Source organism: Miniopterus natalensis, chromosome 8, assembly GCF_054644295.1.
Source record: "Miniopterus natalensis isolate mMinNat1 chromosome 8, mMinNat1.hap1, whole genome shotgun sequence".
Taxonomy (NCBI): Eukaryota; Metazoa; Chordata; class Mammalia; order Chiroptera; family Miniopteridae; genus Miniopterus; species Miniopterus natalensis.
Window position 1 is genome coordinate 20,406,699 of NC_142088.1, and position 25,334 is coordinate 20,432,032.

The window sequence follows — 25,334 nt, forward strand, 5'->3', positions numbered from 1 at the left end:
CAAAAGATTTTCTTTTTCAGTATTTCAGAATAAACTTTTGTATTACTTTTATTTATACATGATAGCACAGTTTTTGGCTTGAAGGATATTTAATAACTGTTAAACTACTACCATGAAAATATTATTATACCAGAAAAAAACAAGACTTTCAATCTTGTTGACTGTAATATGCAGGCACTTAGAGAGAATTAGATGTATTTAATACAGACAGGCATTAAAAATTTTATATAGACTGTGCTTCACCATGCGCTTTATAAATTGTTATCCATTATTTGTTTCAAGGTAGAAAGAAATGCATTTTAAAAGAGCAGGCCTTGGAGACCAGTCCATAGATTTTTATTTATTTTTAAAAGAAAAAAACCCCTCAGTGTTATATATACTTGATAGAGTTCAATAGGAATCTCTCTCTATACGCTATTCATGGAAGACAAACACATCAAGTAGGGCTGGACATGCTATCTCATAGAGTGAAAATATGCTGTTAATGCTATTTGTTTAGGTAAATTACAGAATAGAGTTCAGGGGCCAGAAAGCAGGATCTGCACACATTTAATTCTTTATAGGGGTGGGCTGAGAATGGACAATGTAGAAAATGAGGTGAAAAGGATATTCTAGCAGCAGAAAGAAAACAGGATTGGCTCCTACTTGTGAAAAACAGACAAAATATGAACTGTGGGGTAAAGGAAAATGCTACGGTCAAAATTGCTAACTTGACACAACTTTGTATGACACCCAAGAACAAAAGCAGAGAGTCACAGAGCATGAAGTCCAATAGTATTAAGCAAGGGAAACATTCTAAGATCCAAGCCAACTGACAAACTGATTCAATAATCACTGTCACCGGCTGCTACCCAAGTAAGAGTTTGGGGCAAAGCGATGGGGGGAGGTACAGAACCGGGACTTAGAAATGAGCCAATCCGAGTGGCTGCCCTGCCAGGACCGGAGGGAGGTGTGACATTTGGTTCCACCCAGGCCAGAGACCTGAGGCTTGAGGGGGAGAATACAACAGGAGCTGCAGGTGCCCGCGGGTCTTATTTCTTCACAGGAGGCAAATGGACAGCGTTTTTTACATTACGATTCTTTAACTCAGTGACAGGCCGCTCGTTTAGTTGGGAGGAGACTGGACTGAGGGTAGGGATGGGGAGACATTTTGTTTCAGAAGGAAATCATGCTTCACTTATGAAATTAGGAAGTATATCCTCGTGGTGACGTTCAGTGCCTGAGTAAATCATTTAAACTAAAACCAAAAGCACCTGTTTCCTTCTGTGCACAATGAGGAAATGAAGGTAAGTCTCTAATGGAGTTACTGGTGTTAAAGAAAAAAATAGAGAAACTAACATATATATATATATTGTATGTCAGTGTCTGGTATATACAAGGGGTTCAATAACTACCAGCTATTTGTATGATTATCAGAACTGTCTAAGGGAACAAATAGCTTATGGATTATAAGGCAATAACCTATTTCAAGCTTTTTCAACCTGTTTCAACCTATTTTCAACTGGTTTCCTCAGTAAGACTTCTTAAAAAATTCTTTAAAAACTGTAGGGCTGAGGAGCATATCTTCAGGATTAGACTGCTGACAGAGAGAAGAGAGAGGGTTGTAATAAGGGGGGAGAAGGCGGCAGTTGGTGGTCTTTAGGGGCTGATGCAGTCTGTCATATACAAGGGTGTGAGCGGTGGGCTCCAGAGATGGACATCCAAGAAGAGTCTGCATGACACTTAAGTCTACCTGATGCTCACGGACATACTGAGTAAACATCGAATGAAGAATTTGCTGTTGATGGTGGTGGGGTTCACTTAATTTACTTGAACTCAACAAATATTAATTGAGTAGTTCCAATGGGGAAGTTCTGCAAGGGAAAAACAAAGGGCCTAAAGAGTTCATAATCTAGGAGGCAGGTTGAGACAGGTAATAAAAAATAATACAAAGCAATAAAACAGAAGTAGTAGTAATAGTAGTATATTCTCAGTGAGAGTGAGCTATTACTACTTGGGATGCCATGGGCTAATTGCATTCTCATATCAAATGTATAAGTTGAATAATTTGTCCAGCATCACACTGTTCATATAAGGTAGAGTCAGGACTCAAGCTGGAATTCATTGCAGTCCAGGGCAGTGGTTTTAGGCCACTATGACACGTGTTTCAAAGCAGAGGCACTTTCTGATGTGGTTCAGAGGAAGAGGTAACAGCATCAGAAAGGGGAGCTGAAATCAAGAAAATCTTCTGGGAGGAGGTTGCATTTGAGATGGAACTGAGAAGGGCAAATGGATCTTCAGCCAAAAGAGGTAGGCAAGCGGGCAGACAGGGCGTGCACAAAGAACAGTCTGCAGTGCGACTGTGAACCGGGATGGTTCGGGCACACAGAGCGGGGCTCAGAGGGGAGGAGGCCAGGGGAAGGCGGAGAGAGTGAGGGGAAGGGAAGAGAAGGGGAAGAGAAAGAGAGATTGATTGACTGCCTGCGGTGGGTAGGAGACAAGGGTGAACCATTGGTTTGAGATCAAATCTCAGAGTGATATGTCAAATTCTACACTGAAAAATCCACACTTAATGTTGTAGAAAATGGAGTCACTAAAGGTTTTGGAACTAAGAAGCAGCGTGATAAATGCTGTGGTTTAGATATATATACCTGGCAGTGATATGTGTGATCAATTAGGAAATGGAAAGACAAGAGAGAGATTGGTACTGGAGACAGGAATTAGTAAATTATTGCAATAATCTATCCAACAGGCAATAAGACTTGAGCAATGATTATAGGAATCCAGCATGAAAACAAGGGGAAAGGCTTGAGATAGTCTCAGATGGACTCTGCCAATAATTTGCCAAATGAACATATATTAGAGACAAGTGACAAGATGGGATAAAACATGAAGGAAGTTTTAAGAATGGAAGGAGAGGCAAGTCTGGAGTAGGCGAATGTGGGGAAGCGTCAAGAAACAAGGTAAGGTCAGGAATGAGACAGAAATTGGGGATGAGGTGATGGTCTCTGGAACCCATCACTTGCTCTTTAAAGAGAAGCTAACATTGAATTTTAAATATAAGAAAAACCACCCACTAGACATCTCATGCTTCACTGTCTTCTTAAGATCAAAATAAATCAAATGGTGCTTCATCGGAGGTCAATATTGTAAGACTATTTGGAGACTACCCTCTAAGTGTTATTTTTCTTTAAGTAAAGGTGTTTGTGTTAATAATGGATATGCAGTTAATACTTATGTTTATGATTTATGGAGCAATGTAGTCTGTTCGTTCAGTCACCCAGTCAACAAATATGCTGCTATTTTGTTCCAAGACCTGTATTAGGTGTTAGGAACCTGTTGGTGGGTCCATAGTCCTATTTGAATGAATGGCATATAGTTACAATAAACTGCAGCATGTGTGATAATGATAACTGCAATAGCAGTTAATGCACATCCAGCCTTTCATTTAGCATTATGCTAAGAGAAACTGCCTGTAATGTATGCCATTTAATCTTCACAGTAAGCTATCTGATCATAATACTCATTTTCCATATTGAAAATATTTTTCAAAAGGTTAAATAATTAGCCTATGGTTTCATGGGTAGTGTTCAAACTCAGGACTTAACGAAACCCAAAGGTTTTCGTCCTGAGGAATGGTTTGATAAGTTCTGTGGTTTAGAAAATGCATCCATTTATTTATCTGTAAAATGGAAGTAATGTAGTGTTTATAGATTTGATATGAGTACATGTTATAGTGCCCAGAATACAATTAGCACTGCTTCAAATAATAGCTTACATTTTGTCCAACAGTGAATTGTGGGATCAATTAAAATGAGGAGAGACTGATACTGAAGAGAAGAGTTAGTAGGTTAATATAATGGTCTAGCTGAGAGATAACAAAGGCTTGAGCAATGACTATGGGAATTAAAACATAAGAAAGTTCAAGACATTTAGAAGTGAACTCTGCAAAGAATTAACCTAGCTTCTATGCCACCTGCAGGGAAGCGAGCCCAAAGTCCTATGCTTGAGCCAGCTTCTGTGGAAGTTCAGACCCTCCCTGCCCTAGGGGAAGTCTGACCACGTAACTCTGCTCTAAGTGGCTTCATAATTCCTCCTCAGCTGTTTCTTCATCGCCCCCTATCTATAGCTCCAATGTCCTCTCCTGGAACTGTAATCTCCAAGTTTTCCCCTGCTAGGTTACATTCCATATTGTTAAGATTCTTCTCACCAGAGACAGTACACAAAACAGGTAACACTGGAGTCAAAAGATTTGGAGGCAAGAGCAACGGGTGTAGATTGGGTCACTAGAAGTTACTTCATTGCTCTGAACTTTTCAATTCCTCAACCTACCAAAGGTGATTATAAAACTCATGTGAAAGGCTGTTTGATACCCAAATTATACATGTATTTTAATTAAAGAATATTATTTTTTAAAATTCTTAAACTCCATTTCTCTCAATTCCTTGTACCCAGCGAAAGCTTAGCTAATTTGTTCATGCAGCTACAAACCAAACAATTGTTCACTCTGTGACAGCTATCCACATAACATTTAGCCAAGATGTTAGCAAACTTCAAAAAGCTAACACTAAAAAAAATAAAATTAAAGTCAAACAGAATAAGAGTACTATATTCATCATGCCTACCTCCAAAAAAAATCTTATCAAGCTTCTAAAAAGACAAGGCCCTGGAGATTTTCTGTATCAAATTTTTATTATTGTGCAGCTCATTAGTCAAAGAAACAACTTATATAAAGAGTAATCATGTCATTTGGCTATGAATTAGAAGCTTGAAAATCCGCACAGTAAAGCAGTGTAATAAAGGATGGTTGCATATGTTTGTTTAAAGCTGATGCCATGTAAAATGCTTGGCACTTATTAGTAACTGGGCTGAACTAAAGGACTATGTTGGCTAAATGAATGAGTGAATGACCATCAACTTCAGAAGCATCACCTTTGGTGCCAAAGTCAACAATCTATGAAATACGGAATTCCTTTCCTTACACAAAATTTAAAGCAACTTACAAAATGATACTAACCATGATGATGACAATGATAATTCCAATAATTCCAATATAGGGGTAGCAACAGTAGCAAATCCTCACAGGGCTTACTCTGACCCAGGCACTGTTCAAAATGCTTTACATATATTAACTCATCCAGTCTTCATACCAATCCTCTGAAGGATTTAATATTATTTCTGTTTCACAGGTCAGAATGAAAGCAAAGAGAGATGAGCCACTTGCCTAAGTGATTAGAACCCGTTAGCAGTGGGGCTGGGAATTGAACTCAGGTAGCAGCTAGAGCAGAGCTGCAAATTAGTACAGAGAAGAGAAAAGTACCGGTAAACATGAGAGCGACTGGCTTCGTATAATGAGATACTTACATTAAAAACATGAAAAATCTTGGTTGATAGGCTGGATTCATTTTATATGTATCAAACAAAATGTTGCAAAATTGTTAAAACTCAATGCAAAGCAATATTCAAAGAGCCGACGTCTGAGTAAAATACTCAACCAAGATGAACTCTCAAATGTGCACTTTGAACTGTTGCTCAAAGAGAAGAGAAGAGCAATTAAGGAATCCAGGTTGCCAAAGAATTGGAAGGATTGAGGCTCATTTGTATATATGTTTGTTCTGAAGTTCTCGTATCATATAGAGAAAATGAAAGAAAAGACTAATTAACCAATTAATTTCAGAATCGGGACAGGTTTTGCTCCGTTATTCTAATTATCTTGATCTTTTCTATAAAATAAAAACCACCATAAACTATTAAAGAAACAAACATTGAACTGAAGGAAAATATTCCATTCACATGGAGAGAATACCTCAGTGCATCCTTAGTTTTTGGAGATTTCAGTAGTTCTGTCTGTACACCATTCATAACTTCTCCATCTTCTAAGTTTTGTGTGGAATCCTGTAGAGAAACAAACACATAAGCATGTGGATGCTATGCATATAGAATTGGAAATTTGAATAAAACGTCTCCACATGAGAGAGTAAATGGTTATATACAGTATGCTCCAGTTTCTCTGAAGACTCGAAACAGGTGTTAATCTTTTCAGTGCTCCGAAATGTTCTTTTCTCTCCCGTTTGGTTTCTGAAATACTCGAATGGGCCATTTACACAAGGCAATATGTTAAGAGCTTTGGAATACATCATTTAGCTTCCTGCTACTCAACCATAAGCTTTTGGGACCAAATGTTTTCAATCAGCAAGGTAAAGGGGTACCAAGGGGAAGGTGCCATTGACAGGTGGTGATGTATTAGCTTTAATGTACTGTACTTGCTTGAACCCCCCGCCCCCAGTGACACCGAAATATAAAGAAAGCAAAATCCATGGGAAAAAATGCTGCCTGGCAAGGTTGGGTCTGCCAAAAGTGTAATAGGAATATTGCAGAAAAAGACATCTGGAGTTCTTCGTTTCTTAGGAGAATTTGATTCTGAGGACCATCTCCATCACAGAGAAACCCAAATGAACCATTTAATCTCCAAAATGGAAAACACTCTTCCACTGCAGGTAAGCGCGTGAGAGAGGCCCTTTACTCCAGGGTGGTGGCAAGTTGAGCGGGATGTCACACGGAGGAGAGGGCAGATGCCAGAGATCATGCCGCGTGCAGACTCTGATCTATGTAAGTCATTAGTCCTCTGTTAGGCTTTGAACTGTATTTTAATAAAGTACTTCTGCAGATACGCTACTCTTCAGAAGCAGGGTCACAAATAAATAGCTTTAGTCCTGGATTCAGGTTTCAATGAAACAACCAACCACGTGGAGAATGACCCATTATCAGCAATCACTCCTGTAAATGGAGCACTCCTGGATCTGAAAGTACCATTTCAACAACAAAAGACAACAGATGAGTTAAGAGTTGGCCGTAACAGAATTAGGTTAATATCTTAAAGAAAACAAGACACAGAGTGACAACTGAAGCAGTTTGTCATAGTGAACTGAGTAAAAAAAACAAATGCATTTCACTTTTAGACTGAGTAGCAACATTTCAAACAGGGACTGGTAGTTTTGTCAAGGACTTGGTCTACATAGATTTAAAAAAAAATAGTTATCTCTCCCCACAGAGATAAAGAAAGGGAAGGAAAATCCATAAGATTAAAGAATACTTTTCAGGTTAAGGCACACCTTAAAAGATGAATGTCTTTGTAAGCTTTTGAACATTCATATAATTATGAAGGGCTAGATATATGCTTACATAGGAAAGAGGATTGGGCAGGTTACAGAAATACTTAGGAAGAAAATTTAACAAAATATTTGCATTTGTGACTATCACACATGTCAGAACATCTGGTGACTGCATCTATGTCAAAATCATTAACTTTCTGATCTGCCTCTTTTACCCAGAGGGAGCTCCATGAAGGGTGAGTGCTCGTCTAGTCCTCTACATATTAAGCACATAACACAGTCTTCATTTAAGGGATGTTAATGGATAAGTGAGCCGAGTGCTAGTGTGTTAGCTTTCTAATGCTGTTTAATAAATTATCCCCAAATTTAATGGGTTAAAAAAATAAAGATTATCTCTCATGTTCGGAGAGTGAGAGGTGTAGCAGCAGTTTGTCTGGGCAGCTTTGGGGTGGAATCGCTCAGGAGGTAGCCCTCAAGGTGTCAGCAGGGCCTCATTGCAACCCTGCAAAGGCTCGACTGGGCTTTGAGATCTACTCTTTTTTTCTTCTAACAACTTTATTAAGATATAATCCACATAACATGAAATTATTCCTTTTAAAAAGTACAATACAGTTGTTTTTAGCTTTTTCAGAGTTTTGCAATCAGCACTAATTTTAGAACAATTTCAAAGCCCCCCAAAGAAACCCTATACCTCTTAGCCCTCCCTCACCATGTTCCCTGGCCCCCCACGGCCCTTTGCAATCAATCTGCATTTTGTCTCTAAGGATTTGCCTATAACGAACATTTCACATGAACAGAATCATAAGATATGTGGCTTCTATTATGTACTATAATGTTCTCAAAATATTCCATGTTGCTGCACGCATCAGTATTTCCTTCAGTTTTATGGCTAAATGACATTTCATTGTATAGATATACCACATTTTGTTTAACCATTCAACTTGATGGGCATTTGTTTGCACTTTTGCTAATTATGAATAATGTTGCTATGGACATTTGAAATAATAGTCCGTTATGAAATAATGTTAAGAAAAAGAAGTTCTTGTGTAGACACACGTTTTCAGTTCTCTTGGGAATATACCTCGGGGTGAAACTGTTGGGTCATATGGTAACTCTGTGTTTAATCTTTTGAGAAACTGCTATTCTATTTCCGAAGCGTCTGCACAATTTATATTCCCATAAGTAATGCATGAAGATTCCAGTTTCTCTGTATCCTTGCCAACACATCCCCCCCTTTTTCCAAAAAATTTTTAGCCATCCTTTTGGGTGCGAAGTACTTTTCGATTTGCATTTTTCTAATGTCTAATGATGCTGAGCATACTTTCATGTGATTATTGAACATTTGTATATCTTCTTTAGAGAAATGTTTAATTACATGAATTTTTATTAAGTTGAAAGAGTTCTTTAAGTACTCCTACACAAATTCCTTATCATATATATATATATATATATATATATATATATATATATATATATATATCAGATATTTCTCCCATTCTGTGGGCTGTCTTTTCACTTTCTTGATGTACTCTTTGAAGCACAAAAGTTTTTAATTTTAATGAAGTTCAACTTACTATTTTTTGTTTTGTTAATTTTGTTTTTGTTGTTCTATCTAAGAAACACTGCCTAATATAAAGTCACAAAGATTTACTCCTATATTTTCTTCTAAGAGTTTTATAGTCTTAGCTGTTAGTTTTAGGTTACTTGCTATTTTGAGTTAATTGTAATATATGGCATGAGGTAGGGGTCCAAGTTTATAACCAGCATATGAATATCTAGTTGTTCCAGCCCACCTTGTTGAAAAGACTATTTTCCCCCCTCAATTGAATTGTCTTGACACCCTTATCAAGACTCCATTGACCAAAAGTGTAAGAGTTTATTTCAATTCTATATGGGAGCCTCATGCCAGTACTACACAGTCTTGGTTATTGTAGCTGTGTACTAAGTTTTGAAACCAGGAAGTCTGAGTTCTCCAAATTTTGTTCCTTTTCAAGTTTGTTTTCGCTATTCTGGGTGCCTTGCATTTCAAAACATATTTTAGAATCAGGACATCAATTTCTGCAAGAAAGCCAGCTGGGTTTTTGATAAGGATAGCACTGAATCTGTAGATTGATTTAAAGAGTTTTACTATCTTAACAACATAAAGTCTTCTCATCTGTGAACATTCAATAGCGGCAGTTAGTTGAAATAAATGTTCTTTTCGGCTTTGTAATTACGTGTAGATAAACACCCCAGGATGACAAAGAAAACAACTGGGATATTTGCTATAAAGTTTTAACTGTCCAGTTTTGCCTCTGTGGCCCCCACTCCACATGGAACTTTCATGGTGATCCTTGCCAATTTAAGAAAATACCATCCTTTCTGGTTCAAATCAACATTCTGCAAGGTTAAAAATACTTTTCTCCAGTTCTAGTTAGATGGTACGTAAAGATTCTATTTATGTCAACAACATACTTAGTGCTCCAATTATATGGAAATGTCAATTAGAATTTGAAAGCAACACTGGGCCAATTATAACGTAATACTCTGCTCAAAGGTAATTCTGAACTGACTATAGTTGTAGAGCAATCATGTCAATAACTACATACTTAAAATGAATCACACACAGACTTATATGCCTAAGATGACAGTTGAGCAATCTTATTTATTTATTTACTTCTCATGAGAGACTAAGTTTTTATTCATTTTTAGAGAGAAAGAGAGAGAGGAAAAGAAGGAAGGAGGGTGAGAGAGAGAGAGAAACATTAGTGTGAGAGAAACATAGATCCGTTGCCTCCCATGTGCTCCCAACCAGGGAAAGAGCCCGAAACTGGGAATCGAACACGCAATCTTTTGGTGCATGGGACGACACTCAACCAACTGAGCCTCCTGCCAGGGTAAGAGTTAAGCTATTTCAAAAGTAACATCAAAAAGTCTTTGCTTTGCCACATCTATCAAAAAGGGCAATAACTATAGGTTATCATCTCAACTAATGGGGAGTGTTTGTCACTTGCCAAAATCATTTTTATATATTGCAGCAACAGAATTCTTTGATATTCTCTAGAGATGAGGCAGGCAGACAAATGCTTAGGGCACCCTGGAAGGGCACAGAGCCAGTTCCAAATTTACTTCAACAACTCCGTAACAATGCAGTACTTCAAGAGCTATAGGCCAAGGCAGTTTATTTTTAAACAGAATTCATTAAAATCATCTTTTCTAAATACAGCAAAATAATTGACAAACAACAATTTTAGAGTGCTTAGGATTTTCCCTCAATAAATTAATTACATGGTAAAATAGAAAATCACAAAACAACAAATATCTAAAAATAAAAATTATTTTTTCACACAGCTTATTTAAATGACTTTGGGAAAAATCTGTAAAACCATGATTTTTAAATTTGGAAATAAATGGGAAAATATCTGATTATGAAGAATTAGAGGTATAAACAACTGGTGCTTAACAGCCACTGTTGTTCTTCCATTTTAGACTTGAGAAATATTAACTATGTGATTTCAAATCCTCAAACTCCCCTCTAGAAAACAATGGTTTGGGAAGCTCTATACTTAATTTTATTAATAAAATTATTAAAATTTTTATTTTTAACGTTAACTTAAAATGGAGGGACGTAATCAGCAGCATAGTATATTAGGGCATAAAGTTATTTCAAAATGTATTTTGTCTTTGGCCACATTACAATCCTTTGCTCTCTGCTAAAGTTCAGCGGAAGGTCGTGTCTTGCCAACCAGGCAGAGACCTTTAAGAGCCTTGTCCTTCACCTCCTTCATCAAAACAGGGAACATATCATATATGGTTCTCACAAGAGACAAGTTTAATTACTACAATTTTTAAAAAGTGAACATTTTTAGCAACGCTTTCAGAATCACGGGAGCATTTCTGACAGCCAGAATGAGTCGGATTCAAACATCCCTGCACTATTTTTAGCTTTAAAATCAACACTTACATAAATATTCCCAAACCAATTAGCAGCAGCTGGAAAGTAAAGGTGTTTACATTTAGTTAGCAGCAGTGCTAACAACTGCCAGCGCTCGCAGGCAGCGTGAAGGGGGCCACGCACCGCGGCGGCCCTCTCTCCAGGGCGATCATGGTGTTGGCACCGGACCATCATTTCCTATTTCACAGTTGGTATAAGTCACTGATCTCATACAGGAAAGTGTGTTCATATGTATCATCATTAAGTTCTACATCTCCAAATAAACTTAGCACTTTTGATAAAACTTTTTGGAAGAAAACGCTACCCAAATTCTCACTGCTTTTCCCTAGTTGACCAGCTATAAAACAATATTATAAACAGTTTTACAGCTTTGTTTTTTGTCTCTCAGATGAGAATTAAAATAGATGCCCCCTTGACTTATACTAGGTGAAAATATACAGCCTTGATTTTTCCCCCCCGCAATGCATTTCAGCCGTATTTGAAATTACATGCCCACAAAATTTTAACTGCAATGGAGTTATGTTTCAAAAGTTCAGGTGCATTTGAAAACAAGATTTGCATTCTGAAAAGGAAACTGAAAGGTTTTTGTTTTGTTTTTTTGAAATTGCACATGAATTTCAGACTGAAAGTAATAGAAAAATTAAACAGAAGATCTGAATGTCATACTTACATGCCTGGTGCTCATACATAAACATAATGTAAATTTTAAAATTAAAATTCGAGGCATAATTTCAGAATATTTGTTTTACTTTTTAGAACACGAATATCTGTGCTGAAGTAAAAACAAGTTGTATTTAATAAGCACACATATGAAATGAACATGCATATTGGGAGTCAACACTGTTACTCAAGCATGATCTAATACATATTCTCACGCCTTATTCAACGCACTTCATGGGAAAGTCTCTCAGTTGGCTTCATAGATACTTCCCCAAAATGCTTCAGTCCAGCAATTTAACATGCCTATAATGCATTTTATATATATCACAATAAATAATTATATATAATAATATAATAGAATGTAAATTATATTATATAATTAAATAATTTATATAACATAATGTGATTATATATAATGCATATTAGACTTTATATTCATAAATATAGAAATTGGCAAAACATCCAGACATTTGAGAAGTGCTAAATTACAAGGTTCTCAAGAATAAGAACGGCATTTTATTTCTTTTACTTTTAACAGAGTTCCTCAAACTTTAGCATGAGTTGGAATCGTAACCTGGGCCTTGTGAAAAACACAGATTGTTGGTTCCCATCTGATGTTCTGGTGAAGGAGGTGTAGAGTAAAGCCTGTGAGTTTGTATTTCTAATCAGTTCCCCATGCTGCTGGTCAAGGACAACGCTTTGAAAATGCCTTATAGTACCTAGTGCAGATCCTCCAAAATCCTGAACAACATGAATAAAGCCCAGGGAAGACTGTGCTGATGGGCTGGTCTGGTTAACTCATTTTGTAGCTAAGGAAACTGAGACCCAGAAAGGAGAGGTGACTGCTCCCTTTTCACTTATTGTGAAAGTGACAAAGCCAGCATCCAGGATTCTGATTCTCAATTCAGTGCTCTTTCTCTGTTGATAGTCATTGAGTTAATGAATGTTATATTTATTCATTTTAGGGATCATTTTAACTTTCAATAAAAAAACATTAATAAAAACTTTAACAATGTCTTGGATATACTTTATCTTTCTTCCAAAGATTTCAAAACATTTCACATGTAACTAGATGCATATGCATAACAATCCTAAATAATTTCTTGGCATTCTTATTCCAATTTTGTACATGGACATATTCAAGAACAAAAGGATTAATATCTTGTCCCAGGTGAAACCAAAGGTCAAAGAAATAACCAAGATTACTTAGGATTCACATTGGCTAAGATTTAGGTTTGTATGTAAGCATGTTAAATATATTTACCTTGTAATTTCTTTTTTTTTCCTTTTCTTTTTCTTTTTTTAAATATATCTTTATTGATTTCAGGGAGAGGAAGGGAGAGAGAGGGAGAGAGAGAGATGGAAACATCAATGATGAGAGTCATTGATCGGCTGCCTCCTGCACGCCCCCTGCTGGGGATCGAGCCCGCAACCCGGGCATGTGCCCTGACTGGGAATCGAACCTCCATCTCCTGGATCCTAGGTTGATGCTCAACCACTGAACCATACCAGCCGGACTACCTTGTAATTTCTCCTAGCTACCAATTTTAGGCAAATAGGACAAGGAAACGATATATCATAAAATATTAAAAGAAATGATTTACATGACAAAACTATCAAGTGTTTCATTATTCTAGAGGTTGAGCTCTAATAATTGCATTTTTAAAGTAAAAAGCTATTTTTTGGGAACACAATTAATTAAATTATAAATAATCTGCTAACTAGTCCCTTGCTAATCTTAGAAGCAGGTAAAACCAGTAACATTAAATGGCAAGCTCAAAACCCCGGCTTGTGGGGTGTGTGAGCACACATTCACACACTCGCTGCTAAGCTGCGGGGTAAGTTACCAGAATGCACGTGGGGTAAAACTGCACTGAGTTGAAACAATTCTGAACTTTGTAAAATGCGCTGAAAGTCACCATCCTTCAGGTGACTGTCTCACAGAGCTCATGCATTTGTGGATGCTGAGCTGCACACGTTAAATACCACTGACTCTCAACACACTCACACAGAAAGTTGGCCGCACTTTCTGTTCATCTGGTTTATGTCCAAAAGATGCTGAGTGGTTAAACAGATTTAATAAAAATAAATTTGAAAGGAGAAAGACCACGGTATAGTAGTAAAACTAAGCTCTTTTCTAAGACAAAAGAGACAGAGGTTCCAACAGTTCTCTCTTTGCTTTGCCTGGTGACCATACACTTAATTTCCTGGCCTCACTTTTATTATCTGTAAAATGGGTACAAGAATATTTCTATTTCCTATTTAGGTATAAAATGTCCCAGAACTTAGTGAAAGGACACTGAATAGTCAGGCAGGTAAGCCCTTCTAAAGAAATAATAAAATTTTTTAAAAAGAAAACCACTGCTGACATCACAATCAACCTTTCACCTGCTCTGTTGCTCTTTTCAACAGAAGACCAACACCAGTAGGCATGCTGCTTCCAACTCAGATACATTCAGTGAAAAGCTGCTTTAAAATCCTTACCACCGTGGAACTTCAGAAGTTCAACAAGGAAATTCTGCAGCCCCTCTATTAATGCCCATTGTTTCTAATTCACACTCAAATAACACATTTTAAAAATGCTAAAAATAAGAGTGGAAAACACATGTATCTTTTTCAAATACAAAACTGATACAAACATGTCAACAATGACCACTATGATTTTAATTGGGCTATTTTCTCCACCCTGTTACAGCTAATTTTCCCGGTTTCTTTTTATTATTAAACTCTACAAAAGCACTTGAGCGCAACACTTAGGTACATCAAAAAAAAAAAAATGCTGTTTATTTCTGAAAGGGTGAGGAGACTGGACAACAAAGCATGTTCTCCCATAAGCGTCTGCTTCAGACCACACGCCCATCACAAAACACATGATCAAAGGTATTGTAAACATCTGCTTCTCTCCCATTTAATCTCCATTTAAACCACATCATCTTCTCAAATATTTAGAATACAGAGCTGTCAAAATGGGTGATTTGCTGGCACGAGGGCCTCATGTAACTACAAACCATCACTTAACGCTGGTAAATCTATGAGGACGCGAGGAAGTGGGGATAAAGCCACAACCACCAAACGTTTGTAGCTGGACCACTTTCCTTGTGCTGGCTGAAATATTTTCAGTCAGGTTTGACTCTAGAAAATGTACCATGTGCTTTCAAGTAAAGCTGCACAACTTCCAGCTTTGGGCAGGAGGCGGTCAACATGAAAACCCGCATTATTAAGGGAATACTTTCACGGGCGCGTGCGACTCGCTCGTGCCGCACACACGCCCCTGCCGGTCTTCACTGTGAGAATCTTCACGAGGCAAATGGGCTGCAGAAAATTCTGAGCCAACAGATCAAGTCATAGCTGTTCCAGGAAGGACAAAAGGCATTTATGTGTATACTTAGTTTATTTGTATGTTTCAAAAAAATTCTCAAAATTAGGAAGCCGAAATTCTATGTTGAAAAATTCTGTATAGTCATCACCAGGAGACCAGCTTCACCACCCATCTTCATTCATGAGGCATGTTCAAGGGCTTTTTCTCGCCTGGCTGGTGTGGCTCAGTAGTTGAGCATCGACCTAGGATCCAGGAGATGGAGGTTCGATTCCCAGTCAGGGCACATGCCCAGGTTGCGGGCTCGATCCCCAGTCGGGGGCGTGCAGGAGGCAGCCGATCAATGATGACTCTCTCAACATTGATGTTTCTAGCTCTCTCTCTGTCTCTCCCTTCCTCTCTCTGACATCAATAAAGATTTAAAAAAAGCCTTTCTCATTGCTTAGGCAGAGAGGCGTTTTACTCTCTTCTTACCCAGCCCCAAATTTCCCTTATCTGACTATGTGCACTTGTTTCTCTTCTATGACCTTCATATATCTTCCCACACAATCGCTCTGCCATTAGTTTTGTCTTTCTTGCATTTCACTTTGTGACACCCTTATTGGAAGCCTCTGGTTTTAAAAACTATCTCACTTGCTTCTGTTATAAGGTCTTCTGAAAAGAAACAATTTGGGCACAAATTTTTTTCAGACATCCTAGGATGCCCTTGAAGCAATCCTATCCATGACTTCTATGAAGAATGGAGCAGCAGGAGAGGAAAATGCTGTATGGACAAAAGAAGTGGGTGATCCAGAGCTGGCTGTGTCCCTGGTTTCAGCAGCATGTGGAAACAGCTTTAAATGGGGTACGGAAGTCTGAACTGCTGAGAGTACCTGTAGTCATGGGGAGCAGTCAGCAAAAGGTTTGTGATTTTTATTTTATTTTTGTTTGTTTGTTTGTGTTTTAGATATAAACGCACAACAGAGTTGAAAGAGATTATACAGAAGTAGCTATGGTCAGACCAGAACATATTCTAATCACTCTAGGAAACTACCTTGCATTTCTGTTCAAGTCCCAATGCCTTTTACTTAAAAGTGTTTACAGTGCTTCAGGGGACTGGGAAAGCACTGCCCCATTAAGAAGATCTCCTTGGTTAAGCTATCAATAGCTAAAATATAAGCTCCATGTGGGTAGGGTTTTGTTCACTGATATAACCCTAAGACCTAGACTAATGCTTGACACACAGTAGATGCTCAACAAATATCTAGACACACTAGCTATCTGGAGCACCTGTGCTTGTCCAGCATCCATCTGCCCATCCTTTAACAGCATGGGCACTTTCTTCTGAGCACTCTGTACAGACTCAAGGCCCCCAGGACCACCTCTGTGCCATGGAAAAGCTCTATAATGGCATTCATCTCCAGGTAGGCGATGCTTCCTTCACACGTCAGTCTCCCTTGCTTGGCTTGATGTTCTTACAGTGGAGAATGTGTCTTCTCCATTTTTGTATACCTATCACCTAGCACAGGCCTGAAAAATGGTCCATATTCCACTTCAGAGGTCTTTACTTCTAAAGAAATCCTTTCCTTAGAAATCCTTCCCCTTAAAAGCTCTTAGGTAATTTTCAATAGAAGAAAAATACATCCCAACATTTATGAATCCTCTACAACGTGCAGATTATTAGGCCGGACTCTATGGGAGGAATTCAAAGATGCATGTGACACTATCTTTGCATGCAAAGCTGCAAGCTAGCTGGAGCCATTGCCAGAGGCATCTCAGGCAGAAGACTTTAAAGTGGAACTGAAAGCTAATCTTTATTTATGGATTGAAATAATTGAAGTAAAAGAGGCTGCACCTATTTGTACCTGGCTGGTTATGTTTCTTCATATATGCTTTTATATTTTATTTATAATAATGTAATTTAAAATGGCTTTCATTATTTATAAACTGTATCTAAACCAATATTTAAAACCATCTAAGTTCCACAGTTGCTGGGAGCGTGAGTTTGTCAGGCTCTTGCCAGCTGGGAAAGGGACCCTGCCCTGCTGAGGCCTCCAGATCGTGAACCTTCAGACTGGAGATTACTGAGCAAAGTGGGGCCCGTCCACCTGAGGCAGGGCCGTGAGCAAGGCCCCACCACCGCAGCCAGGCCATTTACAAACTTTTGTTTAAAATTCTTCTCCTCCTCCAGCTATCCCATCTCTTTCGATCCAAACATGGTCAAGGTGAAAAAACCTCTCGGGTCAACTGTCTTCTCCCATTTTCCCTTCCTTGGGCATCTCTTTAGCCTTCAGTGGGACATGGTTTCCCAAATGCCTCCCCACCCCTACCCCCACTGCTTCAAGAAGGCCCTGAAATGTGCAAGCTCAAGGATGTCTTCAGGCATCGCCTCTGCTACGCTGACTGAAATGGAAGCTGACTTTGCCCAGGAGCCACTTCAGCAGCAGCCCTCTGAAGCGGGACAGGGTCCTTTTCTCCCCCTCCCCACCCTGGAGCTGCGTCCAGACTGAGATCCCTGTTTCCTCCTCTAGAACCTGCAGCCTCCTTCTCACTGCCTTCACCGGTCAGTCTCCAGGTTGGTCCCCAGCATTTCCCCCTGTCCCATGATTTTAATTTATGTATCTTTCTTCCTCCGTGCCTGCCCCCTCCTAGCATCCTGTGACTTGCACTTCTGCGGTGCTCTAGCACCTGGGCTTCGCTCAGCGCTTCCTTCTTTTTCCTGTTTCAGAAACTGGAATCAAAAGGAAAATCAGAGGTAAGAAGCCAAGGGAGAGGGTCCAGGCTCAGTCCTCAAGATGTTCGTCCACAAGATGTTCTCGGGTATCAAAACAGAACAAATGGCATGCTAGCTCAGGGCTAGAAGCCCACAAGCAAAATGGGGTTCGTTCAGTGCACATTTACTGGGGATCTCTTTTTGTGTGCCAGGCAATGTGCTAAGAGTTGGAGATATACAGAAAAATAACACACACGTACACACACACACACACACACACACACTGCACCGTAATGAGCTCATTCTGGGGAGGGAGGAGCAATGAGGCTGAAGAGAAGACAGAAGTGACTCAACTTTCCACTGTTCCCCTTTGTATGCTCCATAATTCGATTTATTTGAGCACCAGTCAGATCCCATCTACACTGCTATCCTTTCTTCAACCTCAATACCTTTCCATGTGCGACAACAAGTATGTTAAATAGACTAACAGGAATTAACCATTCTCCTTCTAAAGCGGTGTTTCTAACTTTTTCTTGGATCACAGTCTCATCTGCAAAACTAAGGACAATAATGCTTCCTCTCCCAATAAAGATACACGTATGCACACACATAGAATTCTGCACAATATTTCAGGGCTTTTCAAACTCCCCAATCTTAACTATGATCTCAAGGTTAAGGCCTGATGTCTAGCTGCTAACCCAAGCCCACGTCTTTGACAGAATCATAAGAGATTTGTAATACAGAAATGATAATGAATGTTTTCACAGACAGATCCTTAAATAGTGATTGCTACATGGAAAAATATCTGAATAGGGCCGGTGGTAGCTGCTACAGATAAAAAGCCTAAGTGGGCCCAGCCGGCGTGGCTCAGCGGTTGAGCGATGACCTATGATCCAGGAGATATCGGTTCGATTCCCAGGCTCGATCCCCAGCAGGGGAGCGCAGGAGGCAGCTGATCAATGACTCTCATCATTGATGTTTCTCTCTCTCTCTGTCCCTCTCCTTTCCTCTCTCTGAAATCAATAAAGAGATATTAAAAAACACACACCTAAGTGGATGTGGGGAGGGTATCTCACTGACCACACTTCCCCTCCACTTTCCTGAGACCCCCCACGAAGGTGAGAGGTGCAGTACGGACAAAGATCCCTTCAAAAGAGGTCCCAACTGCTGTGATAATCTCTGAAGCCTCCTTGACAAGCTGAGTCACTCCTGCACACAGGCTCCCGGCGTGAGTGTTTCACATCATGCTGGGGCAAAATTACAAATTACTATAAGCTCTCGACCTCTGGCCTGCATGCAGCATATATGACACTTTAACTGTTAAATCTGTGAGTACTAAAGGGTGATGTTCTTGTCCACTAGTCCATTTGTTTGCCCTTCTGGGATTGACAAATTTCAGCCTCCAAGGTTCAAATCTCTTTCTCCAACCCCTTCCCCAGGCAATTCTTAGAAGTATGTGGCAAAATATACTCTAATAAGTTTTCTAAATTCACAGTTTTAGAGCTGATTCTATTAGACAATGATTTAATCCAAATGCCATCTTCGGATTAATCTTTGAATACCATCCAGATCCACTAAACAGGAGTAGTTAGTGGCGCAATTCTGTAGATAAGAAATTCACGCAAGGAAAACTGGTCATGGATACAATTCACAGGTTGTTTATAAGTTCTGATTCCTCTTACACAAGAGCTACAAACCAGCTTTATAAAGGACTTCCCCAAATCCCTGGGCCAATCTTTTCCCCACCGCATGTACATCACTGCATTTCTCTCCCACTTTCCCTTTCACTGGGCCTGAAAAACACAGGACCTACACTCAGTTAACATTGTCTGATAAATGTCATCTGAAATCCTCGTGAAGTCTGACTTGGCTCCCAGCTTACAAAGTTGTAAAAAAGCAAGGCATGTCCAGCCACCTCTTGGTCTCTGTCTGAGTTTTATCAGCTTATTTTATAGTGGATACTCATATTTATTGAATGAGTGAATCAGTGTACAAGTGAACCCATCTACCTGATGTGTGACTGAGAACCAGACTACGCCCCATACTGCCTCCCAAAGAAATGTGCGCCAGTCTGTTTTTTCCATAATTGCACACAGAAATAACAAACCAAAGAGAAACTGTATCTTTCTAATCACTCAGCAAAGTGTCAATTTATTAAAACTTGTAAATATTTGAATGTTCCCTGAACTATATTTTTAATCAGTGATGAACATAACAGAAAGAAATGGTTAAAAAATGAATCAGGTATTTTTCAGATCTATAATGGGTCACTTATTCAAGGCTATACGAACAACAAAAGAGTCTCAAATGAAAAAAAAAAATAAATCTATCTAGCCAAAGCTTCCCTTGGCCTGGACTACACAGAGATTTTCTTGCTATTGAATTTCTGTTAAGGTGTCCGCCACAGCACCATCAGCCAGCCTTCAGCTGTGTCTAACCAGTGACGCAACCTCACACTTTTAATGAACTCCCAGGGTTGCGCAGGGAAGTGCATGCTTCCCGACAGATGGGGCTTTTTAACCTGAGTGGTGACACAAACCCCTCTCTTCTCTTACTACAAGGGAAACACTCCTGCTGTCGCTGAGGGCACTCACTCAGGTGATGTGTCTCTACAAAATACAGCAGATGACCTCTTCCCTTGTGAGGCAATCATGGCAGATTTAAATGACAGATTCTTCAAAAAGAATGGCAACAGGAAGCAAAAATAATAGTTCCATATAATCAAATACAGAGCTTGAGAGACAGAAAGGGAAAAATGAGGCATGGCTCAGCTGGTTGGAGAGCTGTCCAGTGCACTGGAAGGTGGTGGGTCCGTTTCCAATTGGGGCACGTGCCCAGGTTGCTGATCAATTCCTGGTTGGGGCACGTGCGGGAGGCAGCTCATTGATGTTTCTCTCATATCAATGTTTCTCTCTCTCTTTTCCCCTCTCTCTCCCTTCCTTTCTCTCTCTCCTTCTCTCTCTCTAAAAATCAATAAATTAAAAAAAAAAGATGGCACATTTTTTTATCTGGGCACAAATACTTGGAGCTTGTAGAAAAGAGGGGAAATAAGTTTTGCACCATTCTATATACTTTGCACCCTGAAATCAGAAGTCACTCATATAAATCTATATTATTGACATGGAAGGGTAACAGGATATGTCACTCCAAGACATGCCTCTTTGACATCAGTATGACTTTGAGCTAAATGCAATTGAGAACCAGAAGACACAAGAACTACTCTTTTCTCTTCCTAACTTCCTAAAAATAAAGTAAAAATTTCCCCTTTTGTGAGGGAAATTTTCATTTGGCAAGATGTCTTCCTACCACCTGACACAACAAGACAACCCTTACTTACCAAACATTTCCCTTCCCTTCCCTTCCCTTCCCTTCCCTTCCCTTCCCTTCCCTTCCCTTCCCTTCCCTTCCCTTCCCTTCCCTTCCCTTCCCTTCCCTTCCCTTCCCTTCCCTTCCCTTCCCTTCCCTTCCCTTCCCTTCCCTTCCCTTCCCTTCCCTTCCCTTCCCTTCCCTTCCCTTCCTTCAACTTGCTTCCTAAGCCCAAGGTGCCCAAGACCCTTCTCCGTGGTTTCCTTTAAGATGGTATATGAGCACCAATCATGCGGACACCTCCTTGAGCCACATTTTACTCTGTAAGTTCCCAGTACGCCTGTGTATGTAAATAATTAAAACAGGTTTTACCTGTACTAATATGTATTTTATCAACTTGATTCTTGAGTCCCAGACATTGAGTCTAGAAGGATAGAAGGAATTAGATTTTTTCTTCCCTAAACTATAAAGAAATTGAGACCAGGAGGCAGAAAAGAGGCAGAAAGTCATTGAAAGAATTAGAAAAGGGAGAGTAAAAGTCAGTAATCTAAATGTGTCCCACTCTATACCCAGACTTTTGGCCTAAAAAAAGTGAAAATTGCAGGTCAATTTTTAATTAACATAGCTCTCTTTCTCTGCATTCTTATGGTTATGATCCAATTGAGTTCAAACAGAGCAAAATTGGTTGTTTTTCCCCCCATTATTTTTCAAAGCTATTCATTCCCCAAATCCAGCTTTTCACATTCTACCCTATTATCTTACAAAGCAATATACCAATCGACTTATTTTATTTCTGTCTACCTGAATAATTCAATCCTCAATGTGTCCATGCATTTAGACTTCTTGTCTTAAAATAATTGATTTCTTAAGTATATACTCTGTCAAATTTTAATCTTTCCCTCTAAAGGAGTTGACTCTGTACAGCTGTCAAATATATCACTGAGTATGTTTTTCTATCATGTCTCTCAAGTTCCATTAGGTGCTAATGATAACTTCTCAGTTTGTGGGTCTGTTACTGGCGTGGGGGAGAATACAACTTTCCTATACCCTTCTAGGTTCTTCCAGCCGGTCTCACAATCAAATTGATATAAGACAGATTAACAAGAGAAAATAAGCAAATTTAATTATATACATACGGGAACCCCAAATACATGAGAGAGTAGAAACCATACATACATAAGAGACTAAGAAACAGAAGGGGGAAAATGAAATATATACAACATTCTGCAGTAAGGATGAGGTGAGGCATCTTGGGGCTTCAGAGTGGAGGGAGGTCATTCTCAGGATGATAAGAAGAGCAGATGTTCGGTAATTAGAAGTTTGCCCTGTCCTATAAATAGGTCACGAAAAATATTTCTGGTGATAAATCTTATTAAGGGCAAGGCTCCTAATTTAAATTCTTTAAGGGAGAGGTAAATGTTTCTTTTGAGTGCACAGGGTCTCAACTGCCTTCAGTCAAAATAGTTCACACGCCAAAGTGGCACATCTTGGGGAGGCCTATTTTTTCACTGGAAAGACTGGTGAATATCTGGATTAGTCATGATGCAAAAACTTTGGTTTGCAGTTGCAAACCTGTCAAAACCTGATGCCATTTTATTTGACTGTTTTTTAGGATTAACATTCATTTGGGTACCTTTACATAAAAATAACTCTCAGTAGTTAATTGCTTTGGACTAGAGCAGTTGGCCTAACCTTACTGTCCCCTAATAAATCCACTGTCATATTTGAAACCAAGCTTTAAGAATTTCCTAGGTATGGGTTCTAGTCACACACGACATCCACGTGGAATACTATATCCATTCTGTCTGGACCCACACTGAATAGCTATTGTGATCAGCAGCACTTTAAACCTGGGAGAGGTGTTGTTTTTTTTAATGATGCTATCATTGGTGATATTATTTTGCCATCTGAAACATCTAATATTAACACAGATGAAATGGTGACATTCTTTCCAGGTTGATACCCCATTCAATCCACTACCTTCCATAGACTTTTACTTTTCCTCTACTTACTTTTGAATAAAGTGATATCATTTCAACACATTCTTAACTTTAGCTCCTTTATTACTCAAATAATGTCATTGCAAAAAGATGTTTTATGAAGTGTAGAGAACCTGCTAAAATATGACCATTTTTTTTTTCATAATACTGAAGACAGCAATAAAAAGAGTAGAAAATTTACTGATCAAATGGCATGGTTGATGACTTTTTTTTAAAGCTAGCTAAGGGGCTGCCAGGAATATAAAATGCCAAGTCCTGTGCCCCACTTCAGCTTAAAGACCGCTGTAAATTGATTAGTATAAAAAAATGAAGCAACTGATTTATGGGAAGAAATTATATAATGAACAAAGAAGAACGACAGTTTTAATTAATAGAGGAACAAGTACATGTTGCTGTTGATTTTTAAGTTGAAACTTCAAAGAACACAAACCTGTTTCCCAATCTATAGAATATTTTTCATCTTCAGTTTAGATGCACTTTTAAGTTCAGACGCTTTTCCTTTGTTTTTATTATTTATAGTCTCATCAAAGAAGAGTTTAAAAAAAACATGAGAAAAAGAACGAAAAAAAGGCTTAATTAATTTTGACAGGCATTGCATTAATATGAACTGTTAAATATACTTCTAAGACTCTAAGCAATGAAAGCTAGAGGAGGGCTGCTAACAATGCCCATATCTAAAATCTAAATTTCAATTATCTGCTATATTTACAACTTCATGCTTTACAAGGCGTCAGAAGGGATGGCTTAGTGGTCTCAGCATCTGGTTTTGAAATGCTATATTCCACAAATCGCACAATTTAACTCGTCCCTTAGTGTTTGGAGGGCTGATACACAGGCAATTCACTCCAACACTCGTGGGCCTATCTACCAGGGCCTTGTACATTGGTGGTGGAGTGATGGGCTGCTCCAGATCCTTCCCTTCCCTTTTATGATGGCAGCAGACCATATTTTGTTTGAATGGAGACTAGTTTCTCTCTCCCTACATTAGGAGTGCTCCCAACGATCCCCTCCAATGTGAAATATACAAGGTAGCAAGGTATTCATTACTTTTAACACATGACAAAAATATTTAGTAATAAAATATGGTCCTAGTAACTGAAGTTTTCAAAACTGGAACAAAACTGATGCATGGCAACTCAAACCATGCAGAACTAGGTGCAAATGGATGTCTGGGTCTCTGAGGAAATAAGAGGGAGGCCTCTGCGACTGCTCCCACATAAACCATGTGCTCAGTCCCTGTCTCTCATATACTGTGTGCATTTTCCTGGAAAACAAAGAGGCCACAAGAGAGCCCACTTAAGATGCCCCTGTCATGTAAATATGTCTGCACTATATGGCCTTCCAAAGAGCTGAAATGCAGTACTTGTTTGGGGTAATGTGTTATTTCTGTAATATTTACTGTCACCTAGGGGAACAAAAACCAGTAGGTCTAATTGCAGTCTTCACTAAAATAGCAAATTAATTAAGGTTGGAAATGCCATAATTAATTAGATCAGCTGTCCTTCACTCGAGGGGCCAGAATCTATACTGAGTGATCATAATCTGCACTTTCTAATAAAGCTATACGGCCAGTAAAGCAACATGTTCTGTGTTAACAGCAGCATCGCCACAAGTTGTAGACGGCATTGAACTTGATCCTCCATTGTTTCTCAGCATGCCACATCTTTTCTGCTGTGAACAAGTCCAACCATATTTAAAGCTTACTTTAGAATATATCATCTTACATAACATACAAGAATGTCTGATAATAATTTCCATCAATTCAACCCAGTTGTTTATAAATAAGAGAAAATAATGGAAAGATATATTGCCATATTTTATTCCTAGGATGAATATAAAAAATGAAGCACCTTCAAATATAATTAAAATGTAAAATGTAAATATATACCAACTATCAAAGTAGCATTAAAGGCGTTAGGGTTGACAATTAGATAGAAAATGCCTAAAATATTTAAGTAATGCTGAACTTGAAGTTTAAAATAAAAAGTCCAAAGAAAGTGAAAACACCAGTGATTATTGTTTACAATATGTAAGTTACAAGGGGAAAAAATGCATGATAAATGTAGACACTTGTTATTTAAGGCAAACTTAATCATATCAGGTCTTTAGTAATATATTGTCCATTTAAGCAAAGGTTTCAAATTATTGGTCAGAAGTTGTTTATAGTCATCTCTTCTAAAGTAAATTATCTAAGATTCCACTATAAAGAGCTAAAGAAGGGCAAAGTAAGAAGAAAAAAGAAAAGAGTATAAATAAGAATGGAAACTAATAAAGTGGAAAATACACATATAGTAGAGAGATATCAATTAAAACAAAAGCTGATCCTTTGAAAAGA

General features: G+C 38.7%; 1 protein-coding gene across 1 annotated transcript in view; it reads right to left on the reverse strand.

The window, feature by feature from the left end:
* PARD3B (par-3 family cell polarity regulator beta) overlaps nucleotides 1-25,334 on the reverse strand; it is an 852,378-nt gene that overhangs the window by 406,801 nt on the left and 420,243 nt on the right. Inside the window, exon 5 of the mRNA XM_087819630.1 lies at nucleotides 5,786-5,874. Coding sequence (XP_087675756.1) covers nucleotides 5,786-5,874 — 89 coding nt within the window. The remainder of the gene's footprint in view (nucleotides 1-5,785; nucleotides 5,875-25,334) is intronic.